At 44.9% G+C, this 27,081-nt stretch overlaps 1 protein-coding gene across 2 annotated transcripts in view; it reads left to right on the top strand.

Moving 5' to 3' along the window:
• CHD1 (chromodomain helicase DNA binding protein 1) overlaps positions 1-27,081 on the top strand; it is a 330,081-nt gene that overhangs the window by 67,522 nt on the left and 235,478 nt on the right. For both annotated transcript variants that reach the window (XM_029572713.1, XM_029572721.1), the window contains exons 7-9: positions 2,833-3,083; positions 4,459-4,684; positions 8,318-8,418. In XM_029572713.1, coding sequence (XP_029428573.1) covers positions 2,833-3,083; positions 4,459-4,684; positions 8,318-8,418 — 578 coding nt within the window. The remainder of the gene's footprint in view (positions 1-2,832; positions 3,084-4,458; positions 4,685-8,317; positions 8,419-27,081) is intronic.

The following is a 27,081-nucleotide window of genomic DNA, read 5'->3' on the forward strand; positions in this document are numbered from 1 at the left end:
AGTGCTGTCTGCGCCAGTGACAAGAATGGCTCTTTTCCAGGATGGCCGATGTATTCCCACAAAAGCCCCTCCCCCTTCCATGCATGCCTGTCAGGCCTGCCAACCATGGACGTTAGTCCCCGCCCCTTCATCCAGCAAACCATCCCCTTCTACTGGGGAGTCCATCCATCTTTCTGAGAATGAAGAGCAGTACGAAGCCAATCTGGTCCTCCCCCAGTATTTTTCCCCTCTGAGGCGATTAAGATCTCTGTCTTAAATGCCATCTTCTTCATCTTGGGTCATGGGTTAGCATCCCCATTCCTTATGGTTTTAAGGAAGGGTCCATAGGGATACCTTCAATCCCTTTTCCTGACCGGCTGAAGCATTCATCCCCATCAAACAACCTCTCATGCCAGGTTTATAGAAATGTTAAGGAAGGCCATTGGTCTCAGCATCCAAAAGGATAAAGAACCTTGCACGAAGTTTTTCAGCATTCTTTGGATTCTGGAACCTCCCTATGAACCAGTAGTGATCGGGTGCATCAAATTCTTCGGGATCTGCAAACAAAAATGTGGGACATTTCAGCCTTCTACCCCCTAGTAGCAGGAAACCGGACTGTAAATACAGAGCTCAGCAGCTTCCTGGTTTTTTTTTTTGTTTTTTTGGGGGGTACTTCAACTACCGCATCAGTCTGTGGTAATGGATTTTGCATTAAAACAAATTAAGGAGACCAGAATTTTTTCCAACACCTTCTCCTGGGCAATGACCCTAAGTTGATGGACAGTTTTGGTGCAATACTCAAATGACTTCATTGAGAAGAAGCCTCTTGTAGATTCTCTGGAGAGGAAGCAGGAATGCACAAGTCCAGCCAAAGCCTTGACTAAGTTTTTGACCGTCTTTCAAACCCAACAATAGTCCCCTCTAGTAGAGGGGTGAGAATGCAGTATTTCCTCAAAGAGTAGTGCAAGATCACTAAAAAATCATTAAGTTCTCAAATTTGTGCAGCCTGGATAACCGCTTGCATTTCTCCTTGCTTCCCATGCTTCCTCTTTGCTCAGTCTTCAATTTGGATCAGTCTCGCTTGACATATGGATTTGCTCCTTGAACAGCGGGAGAAAGAATCTGTTTCTCCCCATCACCATGGCTAGAGGTTCTACTCCCGTTACTTCCTTATCCCCAAGAAATCCGAGAGACTGAGACCCATCCTGGATTTAAGAAGCCTAAACAAGCATATACTGCAGGAGAAATTCAGAATGAATTATCTTCACATGATTTTCTGCTTCATCCAGAAAGAGGAGTGGTTGTGCACCTTGGATCTAAAGGATGCTTAAATTCATATTCCCATCCAGTCCTCCCACTGCATTACCTATGCTTTATGGTGGACTCTTCCTGCTATCAGTACAGAGTACTCCCCTTCAGCCTTTCAGCAACACTGAGGGTCTTCATCAAGTGCTTGGCTGTAGTAGCAGTAACACATCTGCAGCATCAGGGCATTTGAGTCTTCATTTACATTGGCAACTGGCTTGGGATAGTGAACTCAGAGGAAAGTATGTTAACTTCCCTGCAAAAGTCAATGCAATTGCTATAATCCCTAGGATTCCTAGTGAAGTTCGAGAAAACAACTCTGATTCCCACCATGGAAAATCAGTTTCATTGGATCGTGGATTGATTCTGTGCAGGAAAATGGTTTCCTCTTATCAGATGGGATGAGTACTCTTAGATCTCTTTTGTATAAACTATTGACTCACAACAGCAAGAGAAGTTCTAATCATTCTGGAACACATAGTGGCGGTGAATCACGTAGTTTTACTAACCTGCTTTTCATATATGGCTCATGCTTTGGGGTCTCTGCTCTTAATGGGGTCAACTCACTCAACACTTGACAACCAAAGTGAGAATTTCACAGCAAATGAAATAGGATCTACGCTGGTGGTTAGAGAGCCCTACATCCTTCACTCCTCCTAGCCGCTTTGTGTTGGCAATAGATGCCTCCACAGAAGGTTGGGGAACCCACATAGGATCCTTTCAAACTCAAGGAATGTGGTTATTTGTAGACTCCTAAATTGGTAGTATCTACCGCTTAACATTGAAACACGGAAAGTGCCAGACCCGCAGCTTGGGCGATTCCCCACATGTAATGGCTAATTCAGCCTGCTTATTGATGGAAAAAGCAAGTTTTCTTACCATAAATGGTGTTTTCCTAAGATTGTAGGATGAATTAGCCTTGGAATACCCACCTACCTCCCTGGAAAGTAGACTACATAGCTAGATTAGTTCTGATATAGGCTGAGGAATTCCTGCACATGCTCAGTATAGCTCAAAGTTCTATCATCTTGAAGAGATGAATCCATTCTGTACTGCCAGTTGATGTCACACACGGTTAGTTCATCCTGCTATCTAGGAAAACACTGTTTACAGAAAGCAAATGGCTTTAACTAGGTAAACCTGTGTTGTTGTTATCCCAGTTATCTTAATCACTAATATGTACTCACTGCCCAGTGGATCATTTTATTACATGAGTAGTAAGAAAAAATAATGGCAACCAATAGGGAAAGGTAGCAGAGCCAGCAAACAAAACCACTGTTTTATACATTAGAAGCCTGGCAGAAGATTTTAAATCAGTCTGCCACCAGGTGCCAGCAAAATACACTTAAAGCTAAATATTTTTGAAAAAGAATTTTAAACCGTGATCTCCTGTATATTTCCTTTGAAAGGAAAAGGAGTAACCTGATAAGAGAGATATGGTTTGAACAGTAAGCATGGTTTATGTTGTGTGAATATACTTTACAATTGTAGAACTTCTAATTTTCTGCTATTTTACAGTTATTTCATTGATTTTATTTTTTTTCTTAGAACTAAAACAAAACATGGGAAGAAGCCTGCAGGACAGAAAAAGAGGCAAATAAATTCATCAGATGATGATTACGATAAGAAAGGAGCTCGTCGCCAAGCCACTGTAAATGTTAGTTACAAAGAAGATGAAGAAATGAAGACAGATTCAGATGATATTCTAGAAGTCTGTGGGGAAGATGTTCCTCAACCTGAGGAAGATGAATTTGAAACGATTGAACGGGTCATGGATTCACGCTTTGGGCGGAAAGGAGGTATTTTTTCCTTTTTTTAGGAAACTTGTATTTGGATTTTTGAGAATATTCTCAGTTGATTTTTTTTCCCTTTTTTGAAATGATACAAGTATAAACCTTTTGTTAAAATCACAGAGCTTTATTAGTTACATAGAGAGCCTCATTCCTGTATACATGTTTTGTGATATGTACTAATTTTTGGAGCTCTTATTCGAGTGCTGGGCAAATGCAATCAAACTCTGTATTTACAGAGCTATAACTCAGAAAACTGTGGTGGAAGTAGAGTCAATGCCCTGGCAGCAGAAGGTCCTGCAGGAGAACAGGATGTGCATTATATATCTTAAGGACCATATATGGTGTATGTTTTCATATCAAGTTAGATGTTAAAACAAAAATTTGAACATGATTTTTAACTATTTTGTAACATCTGAAAGTTTATGATAATTTTCAAGTTAGGTCTTTCCTATTTATTAGGAAGGCAGTATCACAAAATGTTTTCTGTTATACTTATTTGGGGTAGCTTAATTGTATTCTTACTTTTTTTTTTGCTTTACAATACATTAAATATTGGAAAGAATTATGTGAACGGGTTCAATGTTAATCTGTAGGCACAATAACTCCAGAAAAGGGACATGCAGGAAGAAAATGTAAATATGTCGATGAATTTTAATTTGAAACCTAGAAACATCAGTTCGGTATTTTCTGAGAACCAAGCATCCAAAAAAAAGTCCATTCTCCGAGAACAAGCAGGAAGTTAAGTCCCACCAGGTGGATAACATTAACCTTCAGAAAGGAGATAGAATAGCTTTTAAACTAGAACATGGGGGAAAGCTGACAGTCGCTCAGCAGCATATGGTTCGGAGGGAGGTATCTTCAAAGGTTACTAAAATAACATCTCTGCCTGTAAAAAAAGATGTAGTAGTACTGGAGAAGATACAGAGAAGGGTGACCAAAATGATAAAGGGAATGGAATGTCTCCCCTATGAGGAAAGGCTAAAGAGGTTAGGATTGTTCAGCTTGGAGAAGAGATGGCTGAGGGGGGATTTGATAGACGAGGTCTAGAATGGGTAAAAGTGAATCAATTATTTACTCTTTCGGATAATGGGAGGACTAGGGGGCACTCCATGAAGTTAGCAAGTAGCACATTTAAAACTAATCAAAGAAAATTATTTTTCACTTAATGCTCTGGAATTTGTTGCCAGAGGATGAGGTATTTAAATTATGCTTTTCCAGTTTTTTGAAACTTTTCCTTTAAGGCCTTATTGGATTTAAACAGTTCAACTTTTCCAATAGGGTGTAAACTCTGGAAATACTCTTGTCGTATCTTCTTCTTTAATTTAAATAAGAACAGTTTTGACTGTACCATTAAGGCCTATTCTTGTATTTCATTTTTCAGCTATTGGTGCAACAACTACCATCTATGCAGTTGAGGCAGATGGTGATCCTAATGGAGAATATGACAAATCAAAGGAGCCAGGGGAAACTCAGTATCTGATTAAATGGAAAAACTGGTCCAGTATTCACAACACTTGGGAAACAGAAGAAACATTAAAGCAACAGAATGTTAAAGGAATGAAAAAACTGGAAAATTTCAAGAAAAAAGATCAAGAAACAAAGCGATGGTAAGTGATTACATAAAGTATGTTAGTGAGTTCAATTGATATGAAGTCATTACTTAAGTGTTTTCAAAAGCTGTGGTAGTTGAATGGTATAAGCAACTGTCATTGTCAGAAAACTAGCAGGCGCAGCAATCCATTTGATTACAAGCTTGGTATTGTTTCATTCCAAAATAGAATCTCTCTACACAGTAGCATTCTGTGATATTTTTATTGGAATGTAAGTTTCAGCCTGGTAATTAGTAACTTGAAAGGTCTAAAGTTGGTGTTAAATTGGTACAAATATATGTAATATACAAAAATGCATGAGAAGTGTAATTTAGGCCATTTCGATCATGGGAAGCACAGTCTTGTGAATGACTTTTCCCTCATTTCCTGACTTATAAAAAAAAAATAGACCCAGGATTCTGAAGTGTACCAGCTACTACTAATGAAGGGGTCTGAACGCTTCACACTACTCCAGCACAAAACCCTTCTTCTGCAGTTCTGAGTCCTACCCACCTATACATAGTCTCTTTCCATTCTCTGAGGATAAGCAGAAAGAAAATGAGCCTCACAAGTGGGTGACATCATCTGATGGTGCTGGCACAGAGCTTCATTCTCTAAACTCAGAAAGATATACATTTCTGAGCATGTGTGGGAGTTCCCCCATAATGACTCAGTGCAAATCTCCTCAGTCAATTTATTTTGCGGGTTCGAAAGGACACAAGACTGCGCTTGCTTACCACAGTATGATTTTTTTTTTTGTTGGGTTTGCTCCTCAAAGTTCTATTTTCTTATTCTTTTTTTCCTTTTCCTTCTTGTTTTTTTCAAGTTCTCAGAAAAAATTGATTTTATTTGATTTGATTTAAAATGTTAGGCAGGCAACCCTTTAAGTTGTGTGTCAACTGCAGCCACAAAATGGCAGCTGTAGATTTTCACATCTTTTTAAAGATGCATGGGACCAACCCATGATACCAATAAGTTGCAAGGCCTGGGGCAAAATGTACCCATAGGCCATTAGATACCATAATACAAAATGATATATGAGATTTCACCATTAGAGAATAGCAAGGCTCTTCTTTTAGGAAAGAAAGCACCTAAAAAGGGGATGTCAGAGTCACCTAGGAACCTCAAAAGAGAGCCCACATTCTCCTTTTTCACACAGAGGTAAGTAAAGGTCTCCACCTGCTCATAAAACATGTCATAAAGACCGTAAATTGGTGCAAAAATAAATTGAGCTGCAAAAGCACTCCATCCCCTCCACATTGCGCTCTTCAGCTCAGACATTCTTAGATCTGAGCCACATAGCATTGAAGAACACAGCTCTGAGAGACGTGAAGCTGAGATATTTCACCCTGAACCACACAGCGCTGACCGTGTTGAACCACAAGGCAAAAAAGTTGCATTCATCTCCAGTTCTAGTACCAGAATAGGATACCTCTTCTCTAGCATTTCCTCTGAATACAGAGAATGTGTTAATACAAAAGATGTGGCTGGAGTTTGTATCTAAATAAGACAGATATGAAGAGTTGTCATGAGGAAAGAACTCCTGTTCTAAAAAAAATTCTCTCAACAGATGGAGTCCCCATCTCCAGTCTTCGCATTTCAGAAGCCACCAGGACAAGAGGCAAAATCTCAGTCTTTATAGATGCCTTCCTTTTCCTCTGTTCAGGTCATACATTCAGAATTCAAATTGCAAGATAATTTTTCTTACAGTACTTTTTCAAATCTTCCAGACTTGCCAGGTCTGCCTCTAGAATCTTGTGCAGAAATCCCCAGAAATAATCACCTCAAGACGATTTGTCATAGCCAGGTTTGGAATAAGGGCAGGCCTGCCTGTGGGGGATGCTGGGATCTCGTGACTACGAATCTTCACCCGGGGCTGCAAGACCAGCTGCTGTTCCCCAGACTCTGTACTGTGGGCAAAGGCCTGCACACTCCCCATCCTTGGCTGCCGCTGCTGCAGGCCCGATAGAGTTCCAGTCTCTCTGCCCGTGGGGGCACTTTGGCTCAGGCAGGGGATAGAAAGGAACTGGTATGGGCTGGCAGTCCTTGCTCACAGTTGTCCTGGTGTGGTAGGTGGAGCTGAGCCAGCAGGTACCATACCTTGGCATCAGAAGCTTACCACCACTTGTCCAGAGGCAAATGGGCCAAGTAGCAGCTTTGTTTCCAACCTCTGTCTGGCTGTGTGGCTGTTGATGAGGAGAGGTGATGCCAAGTTGGAGTCTGTCCCTCTATTGTCGAGGCTGTGGGGGTAGGAGGCCTACCCATGGCATTCACATAGCTCGGTCTGGCCCTGGTCATATCCTGTTTTCCTGCAAAAGATAGCTCAGTCCTTTCCTTTTATGCTGCAAGAAGAACTTGAGCCTGCTGAGGATTTTCCAGGGGTTCTAAAATATAAAAGAATCAAAACAACTGTGTGTTCCAGTTCGTAAAGATGTACAACCCAAAATATGAGTAGCTCCTTTTTCTTTCCAATCTGTGGCTCTGCAGATAGCTTTTGAGTCCCCCTAAATATTTTAACTCTGTCTAAATGGCAAATGTGGCATTTTCAGCTACTTATTTGTCTAAATAATAGCCGGATAAATCATTATCTGGCTATAATTTAGCTGGTCAAGAAAGGGTTATTTAGTGGGCATTCGAGGGAGGGGTAGAGTTATCCGGCTGGGTTAGCTGGATAACTTTAAACCTTCTTCTAAGCAGGTCTAAAGTTATCTGGCCTCGTATGTCTGGATAGCTCGTTATAAAGCGGGCGAGATGTTTGTTCCAAATGCCAGCTAAGCCTTGTGTGTGGAGGTGTCAGGATGTGTACTCTTCCCCCCTCTCTCCCTTTGCACTCCCCTTGCACCCAATGCTCCCTCCTCCAGCTCCCCTCTCCTCTTACTCTTCTGCTGCCCCATCTCCCCAACCCCCTCATCTCTCATTCTCCCAGTGTTCCTCCTTTCTTCCACAGGTCCTCTCCTGCAGCCCCCCCTCTCCCCTCATTCTTCCATTACGCTCCCCTTGCACTCACTGCGCCTCACCTGCCCAGCACCCTTCTCTTCCTTATTCTCCCACTCCTCCTCCTCCTCCACCTACTGTGACCCTCCCCTTTCCTCTTACTATCCTCCTTCTTCTAGTCCCTTCCTACCTTGGTCTCTACATCATCTTTGTGCAGCTGGATAGGGCCTGGGATACAGCCCTTCTGCTGCTGGTGAGTCCATGCTTGTGTTCGTGTCCATTTACTATGAGGCCGATGTGCTCTATCGCCCGTGCATGCGCGGCCCGTCCATCAGAGCCGCTCTGTACTGCACATCGAGCTCTGACTGACGTGCTCTGTGGGTCTCTCTCTCGTGTGCGGGCGCGCACCTCACCGCAGCCCTCACACGGCTCCATTTCCTCCCGGCGCCGCTCCGCTCTGCCCGACGTGCTCTCTCACCCGGGCATGCGCGGCATGTCGGGCAGAGCTGCGCTCTATTGCGCATTTGCGGGCCATCGTTCAGAGCCTATTTATATTGTAGATAACCCACTTGTGTTTGCTGTTTGTCCTGCTGTCTAAGGAGAATAAAACATGTCCCATGAGTGACTTTACCTCAGTCACCTTATATTCTGAATGCTGTTTAACTGTGTAGAATCAGTCACTGCAGAAGTCTTTTTTTTTTTTTTTTTTTTTTTCAGGTTGAAAGCTGCTTCTCCAGAAGATATAGAATATTATAACTGCCAACAAGAACTTACTGATGACTTGCATAAACAGTATCAGATAGTGGAACGAATTATTGGTAAGAATTGCTGCGACATTTTGTGCCAAATGCTTCTAAACTGTTAAACATTTCTGATACATGGAAGGCTTTTGCACTCAGGTTTTAGAAACAATATGACAGCAATACAGACATCTTGTCTGCCTAATTTCTTCATTCTTTTTATACTTATTGAAAGCCCCATTTTATCTCCAACTTTATTTTGATTTTCTCACTACTAAAGATCCTCTGTGCTTGTAGTCCCTTGTAACAGTCTTCACACCTGATACATTTTTCACATTATGCTGTCTAAAAAATACAAATCAAAATACATTATAGGAGTTTTTTACTTATCATCTACACAACCTACGTTTCTCTTTCATTGTAAAAGAACAGAAGCATTAGAATAGGTTGGACTACCTGGGCCCTGGCCCAGTTACAAATTTTAACCACACCATCTTGAAAGCACTTCTCCATGCCTGTATTCTTGTGCTGAGTCTCACGTAATTACAACACCCGCACAGCTCAAACTCACAGATTTGAGTGCTTTTGAGAGGTATGGAGTGACTGGGTGAGGGATGCAAAACTGAGCTGATGGGGGGCTTGGGGGTCCAAGGCTGGCTGTGGTGGTTCAAGGCTAGGGGGGGCTCTGAGGATGGGGGTTAGAAGTTTGAGTTTGGCTTGGAGTCTGAGGCTGGAAGGGGATTTGAGGCTGAGAGGTAGGGAATCTGAGGCTAGCCAGGGATCCAAGGCTGGATGCTGGGGGGTCCTCTGTTGGGACAGGGCAGGGGGAAAGACAGAGAGAAGAGGTGTAGCTGCTGGTATGGGCAAAAAGAGAGGAGTTGGGGAGATAAAAGAAACAAAGAAAAGTGACAGCAGAAGAAGACCACACAGCCTATCTAATATGCCATCCACGCTAACTAGTCTTCCCAATATGCTTTAGAATGAAGACCACAGACATTTTTATTAGCCCCCTCTGGATCGACTCCAACCAGTTTATATCCTTTAAATGATGATGCTTTCCAGACCTGTACACAGTATGCCAAATGAGATCTCACCCAGAGACTTATACAGGGGCAATATCGTCTCCTTTTTTCTTCTAGGCAAGTATCCTTCTGGCTTTTGCTGTCATCTTATCCCCTTGTTTGGCCACTTTATGATCATCCAATGCGATCACTCTGCAGATCCCAATCTTCTTTCATGCTTAGAAGAATTTCACCCCATACTCTACTACTCCCTTGTATTTTTGCAATCCAAATTCTTGAGTGCATTTTTTAGCATTAAATCTTACCTGCTAGACTCTACACCATTCTTCGAGCTTTGCTAGATCCCTGGTGCTGCCCAAGGGATGGGGGAAGGTGTCATATTTAGCCACTGAGACACCATGTTGTTCTGGATGTTGGTGAGTGTTATGTAATAAAACACTCCCCATTCTCCACAAGAGCAATGAAAGGAGATGGGCATCCCTCATATAATACCCCTCACTTGCCACAAGAATAATAATGGGGACTTGGCTAAAGCATGGGAGGACATGTATTTCTGTTTCTAGTTTTCCAGTTTTCTCTGCATATAGTATCTGGCTGTCTGGGATTTCCATTGCAGTTTTTGTCTGCACATTTTTAATTTGTGGATCTACGTTTGAGAAGTGCTGGGTACTTGTGACCTGCATTGACCACTGTCGGAAACAGAATGCTGGACTCCATGGACTTTGGTCTAATTCATCGTGGCATTTTTTTATGTTTTATGTGGTTAACTATTTTGTATTTGGTAAAGGTCTGTCTGTGTTCTGCAAGCATGACCAAGCTGAGATATTCTGCTTGCATGTAGGATCTGCAACAGTCTTTGTTCATTATGTTTTCCCAACAAAAGGTATATTGTTCTAGGATCTGTGTAAAATTTGCAGTGCTGCCTTTTCATAGATAGGGTTATTGCTGATGGGAGTCCTGTGAATTAGCACTTCTATGGATAGCAGGTTTGCTATACATGTGCTGAGTGGTGTTTGGGGTTTTTTTTGCAGGATTTTGTAGTATTTCACAATGTTCCCAGTAGTGGAGGGGAGTATGTGTTACTGTTTTGATGATGCCAGAATTTGAAGATTTTTTTGTTTGGTGTCTAATTACCCCTCTTAATCAAAAGAGTCCCCTTTTGATTAAGAGGGGTAATTAGATCAATGTCTGAATTCAGTGTTTAAAGGGGTATGGAGCTGAGCAAGTGGGGATAAGATTATGAAAGGGGGTGATGCATTTATAGTAAGAAATATGGTATAGGTGGTAGGAAATACAGAGTACTGATAGATGTGCTGTATATGACACGGAGTTAGGCGGGTGGTAATAGGAAGGCAATGATGAACATGCTGTATACACTGGAGTAGATGAGTAGTTAGCAAGATACTTGGAATATTTTGCTGTGTTTTATTTTATTGTTTTTAATGTATGTACATCGCTTTGGAAATTTTTATCATAAAAATTGGAAGGCAATTAATAAATTTCTATAATTAAATAAAATGGTGAGGTATACAAAGAAAAATCCTGCTCTTCTCGCATTGTTGGAAGAGTGTATTTGTGTGTGGGAAGGCTGTTTCCTGTGGATCCCGAGTATATATTTACAGAATTAGAGGTACCAGATGTATTTTGGTTTGTCTTGCACATTGACAAGAATGAGCCTCATTCTTAAGTCACTCTATGTTGGGTATCTCAATTTCTTAAATTTACTGTTTGTGCTCTTCTCAGTACTTGCATTGTAACATGGTAACATAGTAATGACGGCATCCAGTAATGGTCCATCCAGTCTGCCCAGCAAGTTTCTTATGGTAGTAACTGCCACTCTGCGCAGGTTACCCCCATGGTTCTGTTAAGGGTAGTAACTGCCGCTCCATGTAGGTTACCCTGATGATTCTGTTAAGGCTAGTAATTACCACCCCATATATGTTATACCCATATTTCTGTTAAGGGTAGTAACTGCTGCTCTGTGCAGGTTATCCCCAAGCCTTATGTTAAGAGTAGTAATATTAAAAATCAAAACCAAGCAACTGTCAAACCCACAACAAAATTACTGCTAGCAACATTTTTACAAAGGGAACAACTTTCCTGATAATTCATACAATGCTGCTACTTGAATGAGTTTTGCTTTTGGACTTTCCCGTAGAAGCAGTTCTGCGCTTTTTCCATAATGTATGTGTAACAGTACCCTAAACCGTAAAAGTCTGTGCCCAGCATTTGTTGTCGTCTGAATCGTAATTCCCCTTTTCTCCCCCACCTCCACCTCAAAGCGAGAGCAATGCTGCAGTTGCATCAAAATCATATGTATGTTGTTTGAGGGTAGTAATTCCCATGCATTAAATCATGTAAGCTAATTGGTTAAAGGTAGTAATCCCCATGCCGTCTGTTAGAGGTAGCAGCTGCCGCTTCATGTTGGTTATCTTCCATGCACCCTTTTCTTAATTTCCAACTCTATCCTTTAGGGATCCATAGTGTTGGCCCCATGCCTTTTTTTATTCGTTTACTGCTTTTGTCTTTACCACCTCCTCCGGAAGGGCATTCCAGAAATCCACCACCCTTTCCGTGATTCTAAGTCAGCCCTCCTAAAGTTTCATATTGTGATCCCTAGTTCTCCTGTTTGCTTTCCTCCAGAAAAGATTCGAGGAGCATGCATCATGAAAACCATTCAGGTATCTGAGGGTCTGTATCATATCTCCCATGTACCTCCTCTTTTCCAGGGTATGCAGATCCTTCAACCTGTCCTTGTAAGTCTTCTGTTACAGACCCTACACCATTTTGGTTGCCCATCTCTATCCTGTCTCTATCCATAGAAACATAGAAATGACAGCAGAAAAGGACCAAACGGTCCATCCAGTCTGCCCAGCAAGCTTATGGTAGCATTAGATGCGCCATAAAGGTCTCCCGCATAATGGTAGCTTCTGCCACACCATACAAGTCACCCCCATACTTAGTTTCCCAAACCGTTAGTCAGGGCTCTTGGTTGCTGTCTTGAGTTTAATTCTCCATTACCTCTTGCCATTGAAGCAGAGAGCAGTGTTGGAGTTGCATCATCTCCATGCTTATTTGTTTTCCCAGACTGTAAAATGCATGTCTTTGTTGATTGCTGTCTGAAACTAATTCCCCCTTTCCTCTTTTCCCCTGCTGTTGAAGCAGAGAACAATAATGGAGTTGCATCAACAGTATGAAGGCTTATTGGTTAAGGGTAGTAACCGTCACACCAGCAAGTTACCCCCATGCACTCTCTTCCTCATTTCCATCATCTTGCCTTTAGGGATCCAGATCTGAACCAGTACTCCAGGTGAGAGTCCTCACCAAGGACCTGTGCAAGGGATTATCACTTCTTTTTTTCTTACTGGTTTTTCTTCTCTCTATGCAGCCCATCATTCTTCTGGCTTTAGCTATTGCTATGTCACATTGCTTTGCCGTCTTCAGATTGTCAGACACTATAACCCAAGATCACTCTCCCAGTTCGTGCACAACAGCCCTTCACCGCCCATCACATACAGCTCTTTTGGATTGCTGTACCCCAGATGCATGACTCTGCACTTCTTGGCATTGAATCCCAGCTGCCAAATCTTCGACCACTCTTCAAGCTTTCTTAAATCACTTTTCATTCTCTCTACTCCTTTAGGCATGTCCACTCTGTTGCAGAACTTAATATCATTCACAAAAAGACAAACTTTACCTTCTGTCCCTTCCACAATTTCACTTATAAAGATATTGAACAAAACCAGTCCCAAAATCAATAACATGGTTCTGTCTTCAGAGTATGTCCCATTTACCATTACATGCTGATTCCTGTCAGTCAACCAGTTTGTAGTCCACCACCTTGGCGCTGAGTCCCAAGCTTCTCATTTTAATTACGATTCTTGTTGTGTGGTATTGTATCAAAACCTTTGCTGAAATCCAAATAAATCACATCTAGCAATCTTCCTCGATCAAATTCTTCTGTTACCCAATCAAAAAAAAATCAGATTTGTCTGACAGAACCTTCCCCTGGTGAATCCATGCTGCTTCAGGTCCAGCAGCCCACCAGACTGTACATAGTTTACAATCCTTTCCTTCAGCAGTTTCTCCATTAATTTTCCCACCACTGAGATGAGACTAACCGGCCTGTAGTTTCCAGCTTCCTCTCTGCTCCCACTCTTGTGAAGTGAGACCAGCACAGCTCTTCTCCAGTCACACAGCAGCACTCCCATTTCCAGGGATCTATTGAACAGGTCTTTCAGCAGACCCACCAGAACATCTGAGCTTCCTCAGGATCCTGGGATGTATCCCATCCAGCCTCATGGCTATGTCCACTTTCAATTTTCCTAGCTCTTCCCATACATTTTACTCTGTAAATTGAGTTTCGTCTACTCCACCCCCATCTTTGGTCTTCTCAACCTGCATTGGTTCTTCTTCAGGATTTTCTTTTGTGAAAACTGAACTGAAGTATTTGTTTAATATTTCTGCCATTTCTTTGTCTCTCTCCACACATTGTTCCTTGTCACCTCTCAATGTCACTATTCCACTTCGGGTCTCTGATATATCTGAAAAATGTTTTGTCACCTTGCTTTACCTCTTTGGCAATTCTTCTCCACTTGAATTTTTGCTTTACTGATTTCTTTATTCATCTCCCTGTTTCACCAGGTATTCTTCCCTGTGTTTCTCTTTTTGAGATCCTTTATACTTCTTGAACACTGTTCTTTTTGCCTTTATTATTTCAGCCAATTTCTTTGGGAACCAGATCGGTTTCTTTTTCCTCTTTCTTTTGTTTACTTTTCTAACATATATTTGTTGCCTTTGTAATATCTCCTTTTTATTTGGCCAACTTTTGTTCTACCTCACCCATTTTCTCCCAGTCTTCTAGTTCTTTCTCCAAGAACATCCCCATTTTGACAAAGTCCATACTTTTGAAATTCAAAATGCGAGTCCTCATGTGACTTCTCTGTATCTTATTTGCGATATCAAACCATACTGTGTGCAGAGTTTTCCTCCGTTTATTCAGACGAACCCCCTCTCGGAGCCTTCCCCTCCAGAGGAACAGCACCGGTTGCCCCCCGAGGACCTGTCCTTTGTAGGATTTATCAGGGCCATGGCTGAGGCCATCCCCTTTCATCTGCTCACTGAGGAGGGGGCGCGACATAAGATGCTGGATGTTTTTCAGTTCATCGAAGCTCCTAAGGAGATCACAGCATTTCCTATCCATGCATTTTCAAGGACCTCCTACTCTGCATGTGCGGGCACCCCATTTCTATCTCCCCCTTCAATAGAAAGGCTGACGCCATCTACTTGGTGCAGCAGGCTTTGGGGTTTGAGAAGCAGCACCTCCCCTCACCAGTTGGTGGTCACTGAGTCCGCTTAAAAAAAAAAAAGCCTGGCACTCCCCCACCCATGCCTCCGCCCCTCCGGGACATGAGTACAGGGAGCTGGATGCCCTGGGCAGGAAGGTCTTCCAAGGCGCCATGCTGGTGGCCCGCATCTCTGCCTACCAGCTCTGTATGATCCAATACAACTGCAATCTCTGGAAATGGGTCCAGGACTTCGCAGAGGGCCTACCTCAACAACAGGAGGCCCTCTCGGCAGTTGACCTGCTGAGTATCGAGGCTGGGAAGCACGAAGACATATTTGAGATGGTAGACGGCAGCTTGCATAGCTGCGATTGGCATTGGTGCCAGGGGAATGACGTGGTTCAGAGCCTCTGGCCGGAGGTCCAAGACAGGCATACTGATCTCCCCTGTACAGGTGAAAACCTCTTTGAGGATAAAGTCAGGGATGGGGTAGTGTAATTCAACATCATGACATCATGACACCCTTCGACAGCTTTCCACTAGTGCTTCTGACGCCCTGTCCTTGGCCAGGAAGTCCTCTAGGCCAGGATCCCTGAAGCCTTTCTACAGGCAGAGAAAGTATTATCCTCCAGCCTCCAGGGCACGCATGCCTCGCACCAGCTCCAGGGGCCGCCCTCACCAACAGCGAGCGCTAGACCCCAGCCAGCTCCCCAGCAAGCCTCAGCCACGGCATTTGACTGGCGGCGAGAGAGCAAAGGTCAGTTGACCATACCCCCTGACGTCAGATCCCCCGGTCGGAGGCAGGCTCTTGAGCTTCGCCCATCGCTGGGAAGAGATCACGTTGGACCAATGGGTCCTCACTAGATCCCTCAGGATTACCATCTAAACTTCAGTTGGCTCCCAGAGACCTCTCCCCATGTCCATTGTGGGGTTCATCCGCCCACAGATCATACTTTAGACAGAACGTGCTGCCCTCCTCGTGGCGGGCGCAGTGGAACCAGTCCCTCGCCTTCAGTGGGGCCAAGGGTTCTATTCAACATATTTCCTCATTCCGAAAAAGAATGGTGGCTTGTGCCCCATTCTTGACCTCCAGGTGTTGAACAAGTTTCTCGTAAGAGAAAAATTCAAGATGGTCTCTCTGAGCACGCTGCTGCCACTCCTCAGAGGAGGAGACTGGCTTTGCTCCCTCGATCTCAAGGAGGTTTATACGCACATTGCTATTTTCCCCAGCCACCAGAAGTACCTCCGCTTTTACCAAATGCCTAGGGGTGGTGGCCACATACCTCAGGCATTGCTCGGTGCACGTGTTCCCCTACCTGGATGACTAGTTGCTTGAGCGGCTCCTGCTCCAGAGCTTTGCATGCTCTGGCCCTGACAATGCAGACGCTGCAGGCTTTGGGGTTTGTTATCAACTTCCTCAAGTCTCATCTCTGCCCATCTCCTCAGCTGGACTTCATAGGCACCAATCTGGACACGGCACAGGCAAAAACGTTTTTGTCTGGGGACTGAGCAATCACCTTTGCTTCGCTGGCTACCCTTATCTGTTACAGCTGGAGGGTACCAGTCTGCCTCCTGCTCCACCTGCTGGGCCACATTGCAGCCTCTGTCCATGTGATCTCTCTGGCTCACCTCTGCATGAGGTAGGCCCAATGGATCTTGCGGTCCCAGTTGTGACAGGCTTCCCAGGATCTTGAGGCTCCTGTCACAATCACAGACCCTTTGCGAGTGTCTCTATCCTGGTGAGAAGATCTTTCCAACCTGGAAAAAGGACTTTCCTTCCAAACATCTCCGCCCCAGGCGATTCTCACCATCGATGCTTTTCCTCAGGGCTGGGGAGTCCATGTGAACGATATCCACACACAAAGTCTCTGGACTGTTTCCGAAGCCTGCTGTCAGATAAACTTCCTGGAGCTTCAGGCAATCCGGTATCCCTTGTTGGTGTTCAGGGACCAGTTGTCATCCAAGGAAGTCCTGATTTGGATGGACAACCAAGTTGCGATGTGGTATATAAACAAGCAGGGAAGCACGGGCTCATTTCTGCTGTGCCTGGAGGCAGTGCAAGTGTGGACGTGAACCCTCTCGCAGGGAATGTGTTTGCGTGTACCTGCCGGGTACCTGCGGAGTCACCTGAATGTCCTGGCGGATCGCTTAAGCCGCTCCTTTTAGCCTCATGAGTGGTCCCTCCACCCCGGTGTGGCGGCCAAGCTGTTTCGCCGCTGGGGCGCGCCTGATGTGGACCTCACAACTACAAGGTGAACAAGTTCTGCTCCCTGTTGTTGGGAGACAGACATCTGGTCTGTGATGCCTTCTCCCTCCACTTCTATATGCGTACCCCCCTCTGCTGCTTGTGCTGAAGACGTTGCTGAAGCTTCAACAGGACTGCGGGACCATGATCCTGGTGGCGCCCTTCTGCCCAATCTCATCTCTCAAAATCAGGGCACCCTGCACCATCCAAACCTCCGGGCATTGGCCCTGACAGCTTGGATGTTGCACCATAGTCCTTTAGCCTCTGGCGCTCTCGGACTGTGTCTCCCAGGTACTGGTGGCATCCCGAAAACCCTCCATAAGAAAGTCCTACAGCTTGAAGTGGAAAAGATTTTCCATCTGGTGTGCGGGGCATGGCTTGGATCCCTTCTCCTGTCCCCTCCCTCAGCTGTTGGACTATCTGTGGCACCTCTCTGAGTCTGGGCTTCAGACCAGCTCAGTCAAGGTTCACCTGAGTGCTGTCAGTGCATCCCATCGGGGTGTCACTGGCATGCCAGTTTCCGCACAACCTCTGTTAGGCCGGTTCATGCGGGGCCTCTTCCAGCTGAAGCCCTCTCTTCGGCCTCCTGTCGCAGCCTGGGACCTCAACGTTGTGCTGGCACGGCTCGTGCAACCCCCCTTTTGAGCTGCTGCAATCTTGCGACCTGAAGTTCCTCACCTGGAAAGTTTTGTTTCTGGTGGCAATTACTCTTAGGGTCAATGAGCTTCAAGCTCTGGTGACCTACCCACCATACACAAAGTTCTTCCATGGTCGTGTGGTGTTGCATACGCATCCGAAGTTCCTGCCCAAGGTGGTATCAGATTTCCACCTTAATCAGTCCATTGTGTTACCCACCTTCTTCCCCAGGCTCAATCCTATTCGGGGGAGCGAGCCTTTCATACCTTGGACTGCAAAAGGGCCTTGGCTTTTTTTCTGGATCGTACAGCAAGCTACAGATAGTCCACCCAGCTCTTCATATCTTTTGATTCAACAGACTGGGAAGGACAGTGAGTAAGCAGACCCTGTTGATCTAGTTGGTGGATTGCATTGCCTTTTGCTATCAGCAGGCAGGCCTCCTCGCTGGCAGAGTAAAGGCTCACTCTGCGTCTGTAGCTCATTTGCATGCAGTCCTCGTCGCTGAGATTTGCCGGGACTCAACCTGGAGTTCTTTTCACACATTTGCAGCTCATTACTGTTTGGATAAGGATGGGCGTCAGGATAGTGCCTTTGGTCAGTCCATCCTTCGCAACCTGTTCCATTCCTGAACCCAATTTTTCCTTCCATGCTCTGTGGGAACCAGACAGTCCCTTTTCAGCCCATGGCGCCTCAGTTGTTGTTGTGCCCATTGGCACTTTGGTCGGTTGCTGTGGTCCCTATGGTGGCCAGGGACAGTCTGGAACTTGGTACTCACCCACATGTGAGGATTACCATCCTGCTTGTCCTAGGAGAAAGCACAGTAGCTTAACTTAACAGGTGTTCTCATAGGACAGCAGGATGTTAGTCCTCAGGAATCCCACCCGCCTTCCCACAGAGTTGGTTTCTCCTTTCAGTTTGTTCTTTTATTTTTTTTTCCATCTATATTATGAGACTGAAGGGGGGGAACCTCGCGTGGACACGCAGATAGCAGTGTGCTGGTCAAAACGTCTAGAAACTTTGACAAAAGTTTTCCGTATTGGGCTCTATCAGATGATGTCACCCAACATGTGAGGACTAACATCCTGCTGTCCTAGGAGAACACCTGTTACAGGTAAGCAACTGCGCTTTCCAACTTTTCTCCCTTGGTTTGCTGCTCTTCTTGATCAACTTTTCTGCTTTTTTGAGCTATGGATTTTGTTATTTTTCTCCTTCCACTTCCTGTATCACTTGGGGGTGTCATGCTATTTCTTTGTGTTAAACAGCTTCTTTCTGAAGCTTGTTGTTCTGGCTCAGTAAGAAACCCCAGGTTTCCCTCTTCCAGTCAGCTAACTTTCCTTCCCAATCAGTCTTCAGTCAAAGATCTTTTAAGTTTGAAATTATTTATTGTACAGATAATTTTCCATTACTTACAATTGTTGCATTCCAAACGCATATGCCTCAGGCAGAGATCTTTGTAGCTGGAGATAGGCAGGAGAAGGGAGATGGAGTTTCTTGGGATTCAGGGTGAGAAGACAAAAGGGTTCTGAAGCTGATTTAATCTTTAGAATTAAAGCAATAAGAAGGAATGTAAAAAAGCTAATTGTATTACAGAGGTTGCAGGCACTTCTAGCTTTGAAGCAGATTGGCTGAGACTGACTAACAGTCTTGGAGAGTGATTACAGGAAACGTCCCCACAAGCTGTGGCTAGAGGGCGAGATCCAATGGTAGCGAGCCTAGGAATCGTGTGACACAGGGGGGAGCATGAAGGGCAGTCCTTTGAGCCAATAAGGCACTTAAGAAGAATCAAGCTAGATTGAGAGGGCATACAGACTCCTCCCAAGTGAGAGAAAGCAAAGGATGAAGGGAATTTCTCTTAAGGGCAAGCTCCCTTAAAGGCAAGGCTCACAGGTTTTTATCGTGGGTTATAAAAAGGTGTTTCCATTAAGTACAGTATATACAGACACAAACATGTATCCACTGCTGGGGAAGGAACACTGCCCGTCTGGTATTACAAGATACCACTATATCAGTTCTTATATCATTATGCAACAGTGCAAAGTCCATTGTAATGGGATCTTTCGACGTTCAAGGGAGTTCCCAATCATCTCAGTCATCCAAGCGATAGGCGGTGTCTTCTTCACAGGGTTTCACCAAGCTAAAACGAAGACAGACAACACAAAGAGAGAAAGAGTCTTTGGTGTGGACAACGGTCCATGAAGTTCAAGTTTCTTCATGCGGTATGAGGAGTACCACCTCATTGATGGGCCTGTAGAAGATCTTGGATCGCCACTTGCTCCGATACTGGAGAGTAAGCAAGTACTCTTTCTTCCGACGGATCCGGAGGGAGTTGGCAAGCTGTTGGACTTGTTTCCTTCACTGCCTGTAAAGCTCCACACTGTCAAGTTTCCACGTGGCGCAGAAATGTTCATAGTCTTTTGCATTGAAGGCATGACAGATGCAGTGTTCAACTCTTTACGGGTTCCTACGAAGTCGGTTCCACAGTTGGAACGGGTCTGAGTGGCTGAACCCCAGACTTGAGCGTATACATGGAATCTTCTTGTCTGGTTGTAGATGTAGCTCAGTGCTACTTTGCTGTCCATGTGAAGATGGATGGCATAAATTTGAATGTCCGTTTCGGCTGTCGTTAACGTCACTGTTTCCACTGCTAGCGCTGCTCCACACAATTCTAGACGTGGTATGGTGTGGTTAGGCTATGGTGCTAGCTTGGCCTTGCCGAAGATGAAGTCCTCACGCAATGTTCCTTCTGCGTCTGTCATTCTCAAAAGAGCTACCTCAGCTATGTCCTTCACAGATGCGTCCAAGTAGATCCAGATCTCTTTGCGGCTGGCTGTTTTAAGTGGTACTGGAACATGGGCGCGTGGTATGTGGAGCTGTTCAAGCACCTTTAGAGGGCTCTTCCACTTTTCCCATTCTGGCTTCATTGCTTGAGGTAGTGGGGTGTCCCACTTGGTGGCACTTGATGAAAGCTCTCTTAGCAAGGCTCTTCCTTGTATCGTGGCTGGAGTCACAAACCCCAGTGGATCATGCAGGCTGTTGACTGTGGATAGGACACCTCGGTGAGTGTGCAGTTTACCTTGGGTCGAGACTTGGGACATGAAGACATCTCTCTTTGGATCCCAATTCAACTCAAGGCTTCGTTGGAGAGGAGGTGTGTCCACTCTCAGGTCTGAGTTCTCTGAGTCTTTAGCATGTTACTTGTCAAGTGCATCTTAAGCGCAGTTTCTTGTTTATTGAAAACCGATGTGATATCCCTGATGAATGTTGGCATATAAAACCCTTAAATAAATAAAATAAATGATCCTCTGAAGAAGTTGCCTTCATTCCTTTATGACTGTTGGAGGCTAATTTGTGGAGCCTTAGACTGGCACTTGCCAGTATTGCTTCCTCTGCAGTGGGTAAGAACCTTAGCTCGTCATCTACGTAGAAGTCCTTTGCCACGAGGCGTCTGGTACCTGCGTCAGACTCTTTATCTCCTTCTTCAGCTGTCCTTCTGAGCCCGGGTGTGGCCACTGCAGGCGATGGACTATTATTCTCTACCGAAAGGGTAGGTTTGTCGTCATCCTTGGTGACTTGAAGCACTGGGTCCCCTAGATCTTCCTCTGCATCTAATGGGGGGGGGGGCGATCCGACTGGTAGCTGAATTGAGATTCGGTTCTTCGCAGCTTAGGATCTCCTTGGTGCTTAGGTGATTATGACATGGTTCAAATAGGGTAGGATTTCCATCCTCTGAGACATTCGTGGCTTATGCCTGAATGCTTGGTCTCCCTGTTTGATTCAAGCCAATTTCGCCGACTATCACCCATCCCAAGGCGAGTCGGTAAGCGTAGGGACCGGCTGTTGGGCCGTCACGCATCTCCAAAACCTTGGTCAGTGCTGGTGCGTCTCTGCCCAATAGCAGCAAGATTTCTGCTTCCGGGTTTATTGGTGGGAGCCGATGCATTATGGACTTTAGATGAGAATGGTACGGAGTGGCTTCTGTTGTGGGAATCTCATCTCTGTTGTCAGGCATCTGGTTGCACTCGACAAGCGTGGGCAAGTTTGACTTGTTGCTGCCGTCTTTTGCCTCTATCACATATCCGCCTGCTCTCCTCCCTGTCACTCAGGTGACCCCTGATCAGGTTTGAAGGTTGTACGGAGAGTAGTGGTGACGGATACCAAACAAGTCGAAGAATTCCAGCCTTGCCAGGGATCTGCTACTCTGCTCATCTATGATGACATACATTTTGACTTCCTTCTCAGGTGACTCTTTGGGATACACTCTGGCCAAGCATATTTTTGTGCAGGATTTCCCGTCGCTGTTTCTCCCATACACGTGTGTGTATTTGGGGATCACTTCAGGTTCTGGCATTTGCTCGTCCTTCTCCTCCCCGCCATGGTATGGACTAGGGTGTAAGTTTCCCAAAGGGTGAAATCTTGCTTCGTCAGGGTGTAGGGCGCTGTCGTGTTGGTCACTCCCACACTGAAGAGTTAATGGCTCTTTCACAGTCCTTAGCCATGTGGTTAAATGAAGAACAGCACCGGTAGCAAATTCTGTACTTTTTCAACAGTTCTTTGCGCTCTTTCAAAGGTTTCCCTTTGAATCCTCGGCACTTTCTGAGTGGGTGAGGTTTTTTGTGTATTGGGCACTGCCGGTCTGGGTCCTCTGCCCTATCTATATCGAGAAGTTGGTCTGAAGTAGATGCTGCAGGCGACACTTCCGTTTTGTGCACAGAAATGGGCTTCCTGCTGCCGTCGTGCTCCTTGGTTGGCCTTTCGCCCGTTCGGTGGCTGATTCTGTGTGTTTCATGTGTGCTGAACGTGAAGCTAGGGTCGTTCCTGCGCCTTGCTAAGTCCCGTATGAACTTTGTGAAGACATGGAAAGGTGGCTACTCTTTTTTTGTCTTCTTTGTACTGTGCACCATGAGAAGCCCATTTATTTTGTATATCACATGGCAGTTTATTTATAATGGTTTTCGTACCTCGTGATGTGTCTAGAAGGTTGAGACCTGGATACATTAGTCCAGCCTTAGCTGTCTCCACTTCTTGGAGGAGATCTCCCAATTCTTGTAACTTTCGGTTATCCCCTCTGGATATTTCGGGAAAGTTTTCCATTTCCTCGAACCACACATTCTCTATAGTGACTGGGTCCCCATAATATTGTTCGAGTCTCTCCCATATCTCTTTTAGCGCTGTAGGAGAGTCATCTGGGTAGACATTTCTTAATCTTCTCATACGTTTGGCCGATTCACGTCCCAATCATTTCACCATCAAGCTCATCTCTTCCTTCGGGGTCAGTCTCAGATCCTTCACAGCATCTCGGAAGTCAGATTTCCATGCCCTGTTACTTTCAGGGCAGTCGTTGAACTCGTAAAGTCCTGCGGTTATGAATTCTCGGTGGCTCATGTACCTTGCTAAATCTTCTCTTTCTAAAGACTTGTCCTGAAAGGTAGTAGGCCTTGCCGGGCGGATGTCCTGTGGTTGACTATGCACATCACTCCTGTTGTGCAAGGGTTGTGGTTGGTCAACTGTCTCCTGTTTAGGCTCAGGGTGTTCAGCTGGGGCCCTTCCTGAGTGTGGCTGCCCAGTTTTTTCTCGTTCCCGATGCCCACGGGACATTGGGATCCATGGCTGCGCGGAAGCGTTTAGCTTGGGGCGTGTGCTTGGCTCATGAGTTGGCTGCCGTGTATCCGTGTGATTTAGAGCCGGTGGATTGCTGCCATGGGGTTTGGTACTCATGGCATTTTGCGTTTCAGGTTTGATTTCTTTGTTCGAGGCCGTTATTTGTGAAGGGAGGTGTGCTCCCTCCTGGTGTGAGGGTTGCTCTGGGGAAAGTGGCGTTTTGGCATCGGTGTGAGTTAGAGGGTGAGTTGTGACATAGTCCAGCATCCGCTGGTTTGCATCTTGTCGGGCCATGGAGCTGAGTAAGTCCTCCCCATCGCCTTGGTCCAGGGCCACATCTAATACCCTAATTTCGGCTTCAAGGGCTGCTGTTTCTCCTTGCTGCCGCAACAAGTCCAGGTTGATATTTAATTCGGCCTTTCTGCGCATCTGGGTGGCAGCTGTTGCAGCAGCGGCTTTTTGTTGTTGTTCTTCTATTCTGAGCTCTTCTTTTTTAAGGGCTGCTTCTTTTTCAACGTACTGCATGCGTGTCATAGCTGCTTCAGACCTTGCTTTCATTCGGAAGAGGATAGAGCTGAGTTGAGAGTGGCTTGAGTGCCTTGACCCGTATGAATTTGTGGACCATGATGTACACTTGGAGGTGCGAGAGTGCTGAGAGCCGGCCTCGCTTGTTGGGTCACCTGGTTCTGCACTGTCAATGGCGTCTATTACCATTTTCTGGCGTATTTGGTCTAAACTCAGCTGGCGGCCTTTTTCTTCAAGGCTTTCTGCAGTGTTAGTTCATGTTAAGAACTCTATATACTCTTCTGTGATGAAGATGATAGGTTAGGGAATGAAGCTTCAGCTGCTTTAAGTGGTGCTTAAGATTGGTAGGGCTTTCTAATACTTTCTCTTTTTTTCTGGTCAAGATTATGCCATTCTTTCTCCACCTTATTTTTATAGTCCTGCTTTCTTGCCTCATACATCTCTGCAGATCTCTCTGTCAGTACACATAGCCTCTTTGATTTTCTGCTTTCATCTCTCCCTTCACCTTTCTCCCCTATTTTCTGTGTGTCATTTTTTTAATTAAGTGTCTTTGGCTGGCTGTTCTGAGGTGCCCTGCTGCCCTGCCATTTCAGCTATAATTCTTTCTGTGATTAGGTCTACTCAGGCTGAGCTTCTGGTAATTAACACTTCAAAAGTTTTTCTTTTGGTGATTGCTCTCTGCTTCCCACTTGCTAAAGCCTGGCAGGGGGAGGGGAGGGCTTCTGCCCTTTTTTTGGCGGCAAGGTGTGTAACAAAAGGATGGGAGAGCAGCAGAGCAGCTTTCACTATGTCCTTTCAATCTCGATCTCCCAAGTGATGTGTACTCAGTTGAATTCAGTCTTTTTTATTCAATTCGATTCCACACACTCACCAGTGTTTTGCTTCAGAACCCTTTAATAATTCTTAATGAAATCTTCACAATTATTCAGTTCTTCATTGTTAGTTTTTTTGTTGCTTAGTCAGTAAAGTCGGCAGAGCTCTGGTTACTATGACAACTGATTGCTCTCTGCCTGTAGCAGTGGTGGCAGGGAGATTTGAATAGGCTTAAGTACTGTCGTTAAGTCTTTTGTTCCCAGCCTGGACTTTTTCCCCCGCCACGAGCTCAAATTACACAAAGCCAAATGCTTCTTTACTGCTCCTAGTATTCTTTGCTTACAGTATAGGCTGACTTTTAAATCTGCTTTTGCTTCTTAAATGCCTTGCAGACTCAAAGTTAGTTCCAAAGTGTAAATCTTTACAATCTAGGGTTTTTTATGCTTGGTTCTTCCCACAGCTGAGGGCTCATTTAAATGCAAGCCAGTCTTTAATGATTGCTATTCAATGCAAGCCTTCCTGTAGTAGGGTGTATTGAAATCCCTGTTCCAGTGTACTGCATACAGTTCCTTGAAATGCTTTCAGTTCAACAAGTTTCACAGATTGTACAAACAAATTTTACTGAGTTTCTGCTTGTTGGTTTCTCACTTGTTATTATCTTCTGTATGATTTGAGCTTTTACTTTCAAACCACTGGCGAGCTTTTTTTGCTGCTTTCTGTATGATATAGCCCTTCTTACTTGCTATTATCTAATTAGCTTTTTTACTGTTCTGACTCAGTAAGAATCCCCAGGTTTCCCTCTTCCAGTCAGCTAACTTTCCTTCCCAATCAGTCTTCAGGCAAAGATCTTTTAAGTTTGAAATTATTTATTGTGCAGATAATTTTCCATTACTTACAATTGTCACATTCCAAACACATATGCCTCAGGCAGAGATCTTTGTAGCTGGAGATAGGCAGGAGAAGGGAGATGGAGTTTCTTGGGATTCAGGGTGAGAAGACAAAAGGGTTCTGAAGCTGATTTAATCTTTAGAATTAAAACAATAAGAAGGAATGTAAAAAAGCTAATTGTATTACAAAGATTGGAGGCACTTCTAGCTTTGAAGCAGCATGGCTGAGACTGACTAACAGTCTTGGAGAGTGATTACAAGAAACGTCCCCACAAGCTGGGGCTAGAGGGCGAGATCCAATGGTAGCGAGCCTAGGATCCGTGTGACAGGGGGGAGCATGAAGGGCCGCCCCTTGAGCCAATAAGGCACTTAAGAAGACTCAAGCTAGATTGAGAAGGCATACAGACTCCTCCCAAGTAAGAGAAAGCAAAGGATGAAAGGACCTTCTCTTAAGGGCAAGCTCCCTTAAAGGCAAGGCTCACAGGTTTTTATCATGGGTTACAAAAAGGTGTTTCCATTAAGTACAGTATATACAGACACAAACATGTACCCACTGCTGGGGACAAGAACACTTGTTAAGTGTAATATAAACAGGCAACAAGGTGAGCTTAGAAGTTCTTTTCAGACCGCTGAGTGTTGTCCAAATAAATAGGACTGTTTCTGTATCTTTAGTCCACATTTTCCTGGTCCCTGATTGCATCTCTTGGTACTTGATCACCTTCTCTCCCTCCATACATAGTACAGAATAGTTGCTTAGTACCTATGCTTCTATTAATAATTCTGTTTTTGTGGTTTTCTCCTTTTCGATTATGTCTGGTTTTCTAGCATAAAGCTTTTTATTGCTTGATCTGTGAATGAATAATTGTGCTGTGTTTTACACGAAGAATATATGTAAGAAAGAATTACATTAACTGTAAACATAAAATTGGGTGGAAGAACTAGTTTTCTACCTGCCCCCCCCCCCCAAAACCAAAAAGGCTTTCCACTGCCCCTGTATAGCTCTATTCCAAAGGTAATTAAGAATAAAAAACTAAAAAGTTGTGATTGCATAAGTCACCACACCCTGTGTAAAATTAGCTCCGATTCAAACAAAATTGCCCTAACAAGGTCGATGATATGTTAAATTGAACACCCACCCTCTGTCCACTTTAGTTGACTTTGTTTGAATACTAATGAATGAAGAATCTGTAATGCTGGCTAGAAAAGTAGACCCTTAGCGCTGTGGTGTGATTGACATTGCCTGGCGGGTGAACCCACTAGGCTTACACCGATAGCTGGTAGTGAAGCTCGTGGGCAGGAACGGCTGGAATTTCACCTATACCAGCCGCCTCCCCTTCAGGTTGAGCCCTTGGGTTATGGTGGCCTCTAGGTCTAAGGTGGGTCCCTAGGGCTTTCTAGGAGGGCACGATTCCATTGGTCAGGGCAGGCAGTAGACAGCAGAGACGAGTAACAGGCCAGAGGTTGGGACAGGTGGCTGAGAGTAGAGACAAGTAATAGGCCAGAGGTCAGGGCAGACAGTAGACAGCAAAGATGAGTAACAGGCTAGAAGTCGGGGCAGCGGCACATGAGGCAAGATAAAAGTCCAAAGCTGAAGTCAGGATCCTGGGAGTCAAGCTGAAGGGGGGAACAGGAAAACAAGGAGTGAGGGCATAAGACAGACAGGACAACAGACAAGATCAGGGCACAAACAAGGCAAGAGAAAGACCGGACAAGCAGGAAGCAAGGCATAG

This window comes from Rhinatrema bivittatum, chromosome 1, assembly GCF_901001135.1.
Source record: "Rhinatrema bivittatum chromosome 1, aRhiBiv1.1, whole genome shotgun sequence".
Classification (NCBI taxonomy): Eukaryota; Metazoa; Chordata; class Amphibia; order Gymnophiona; family Rhinatrematidae; genus Rhinatrema; species Rhinatrema bivittatum.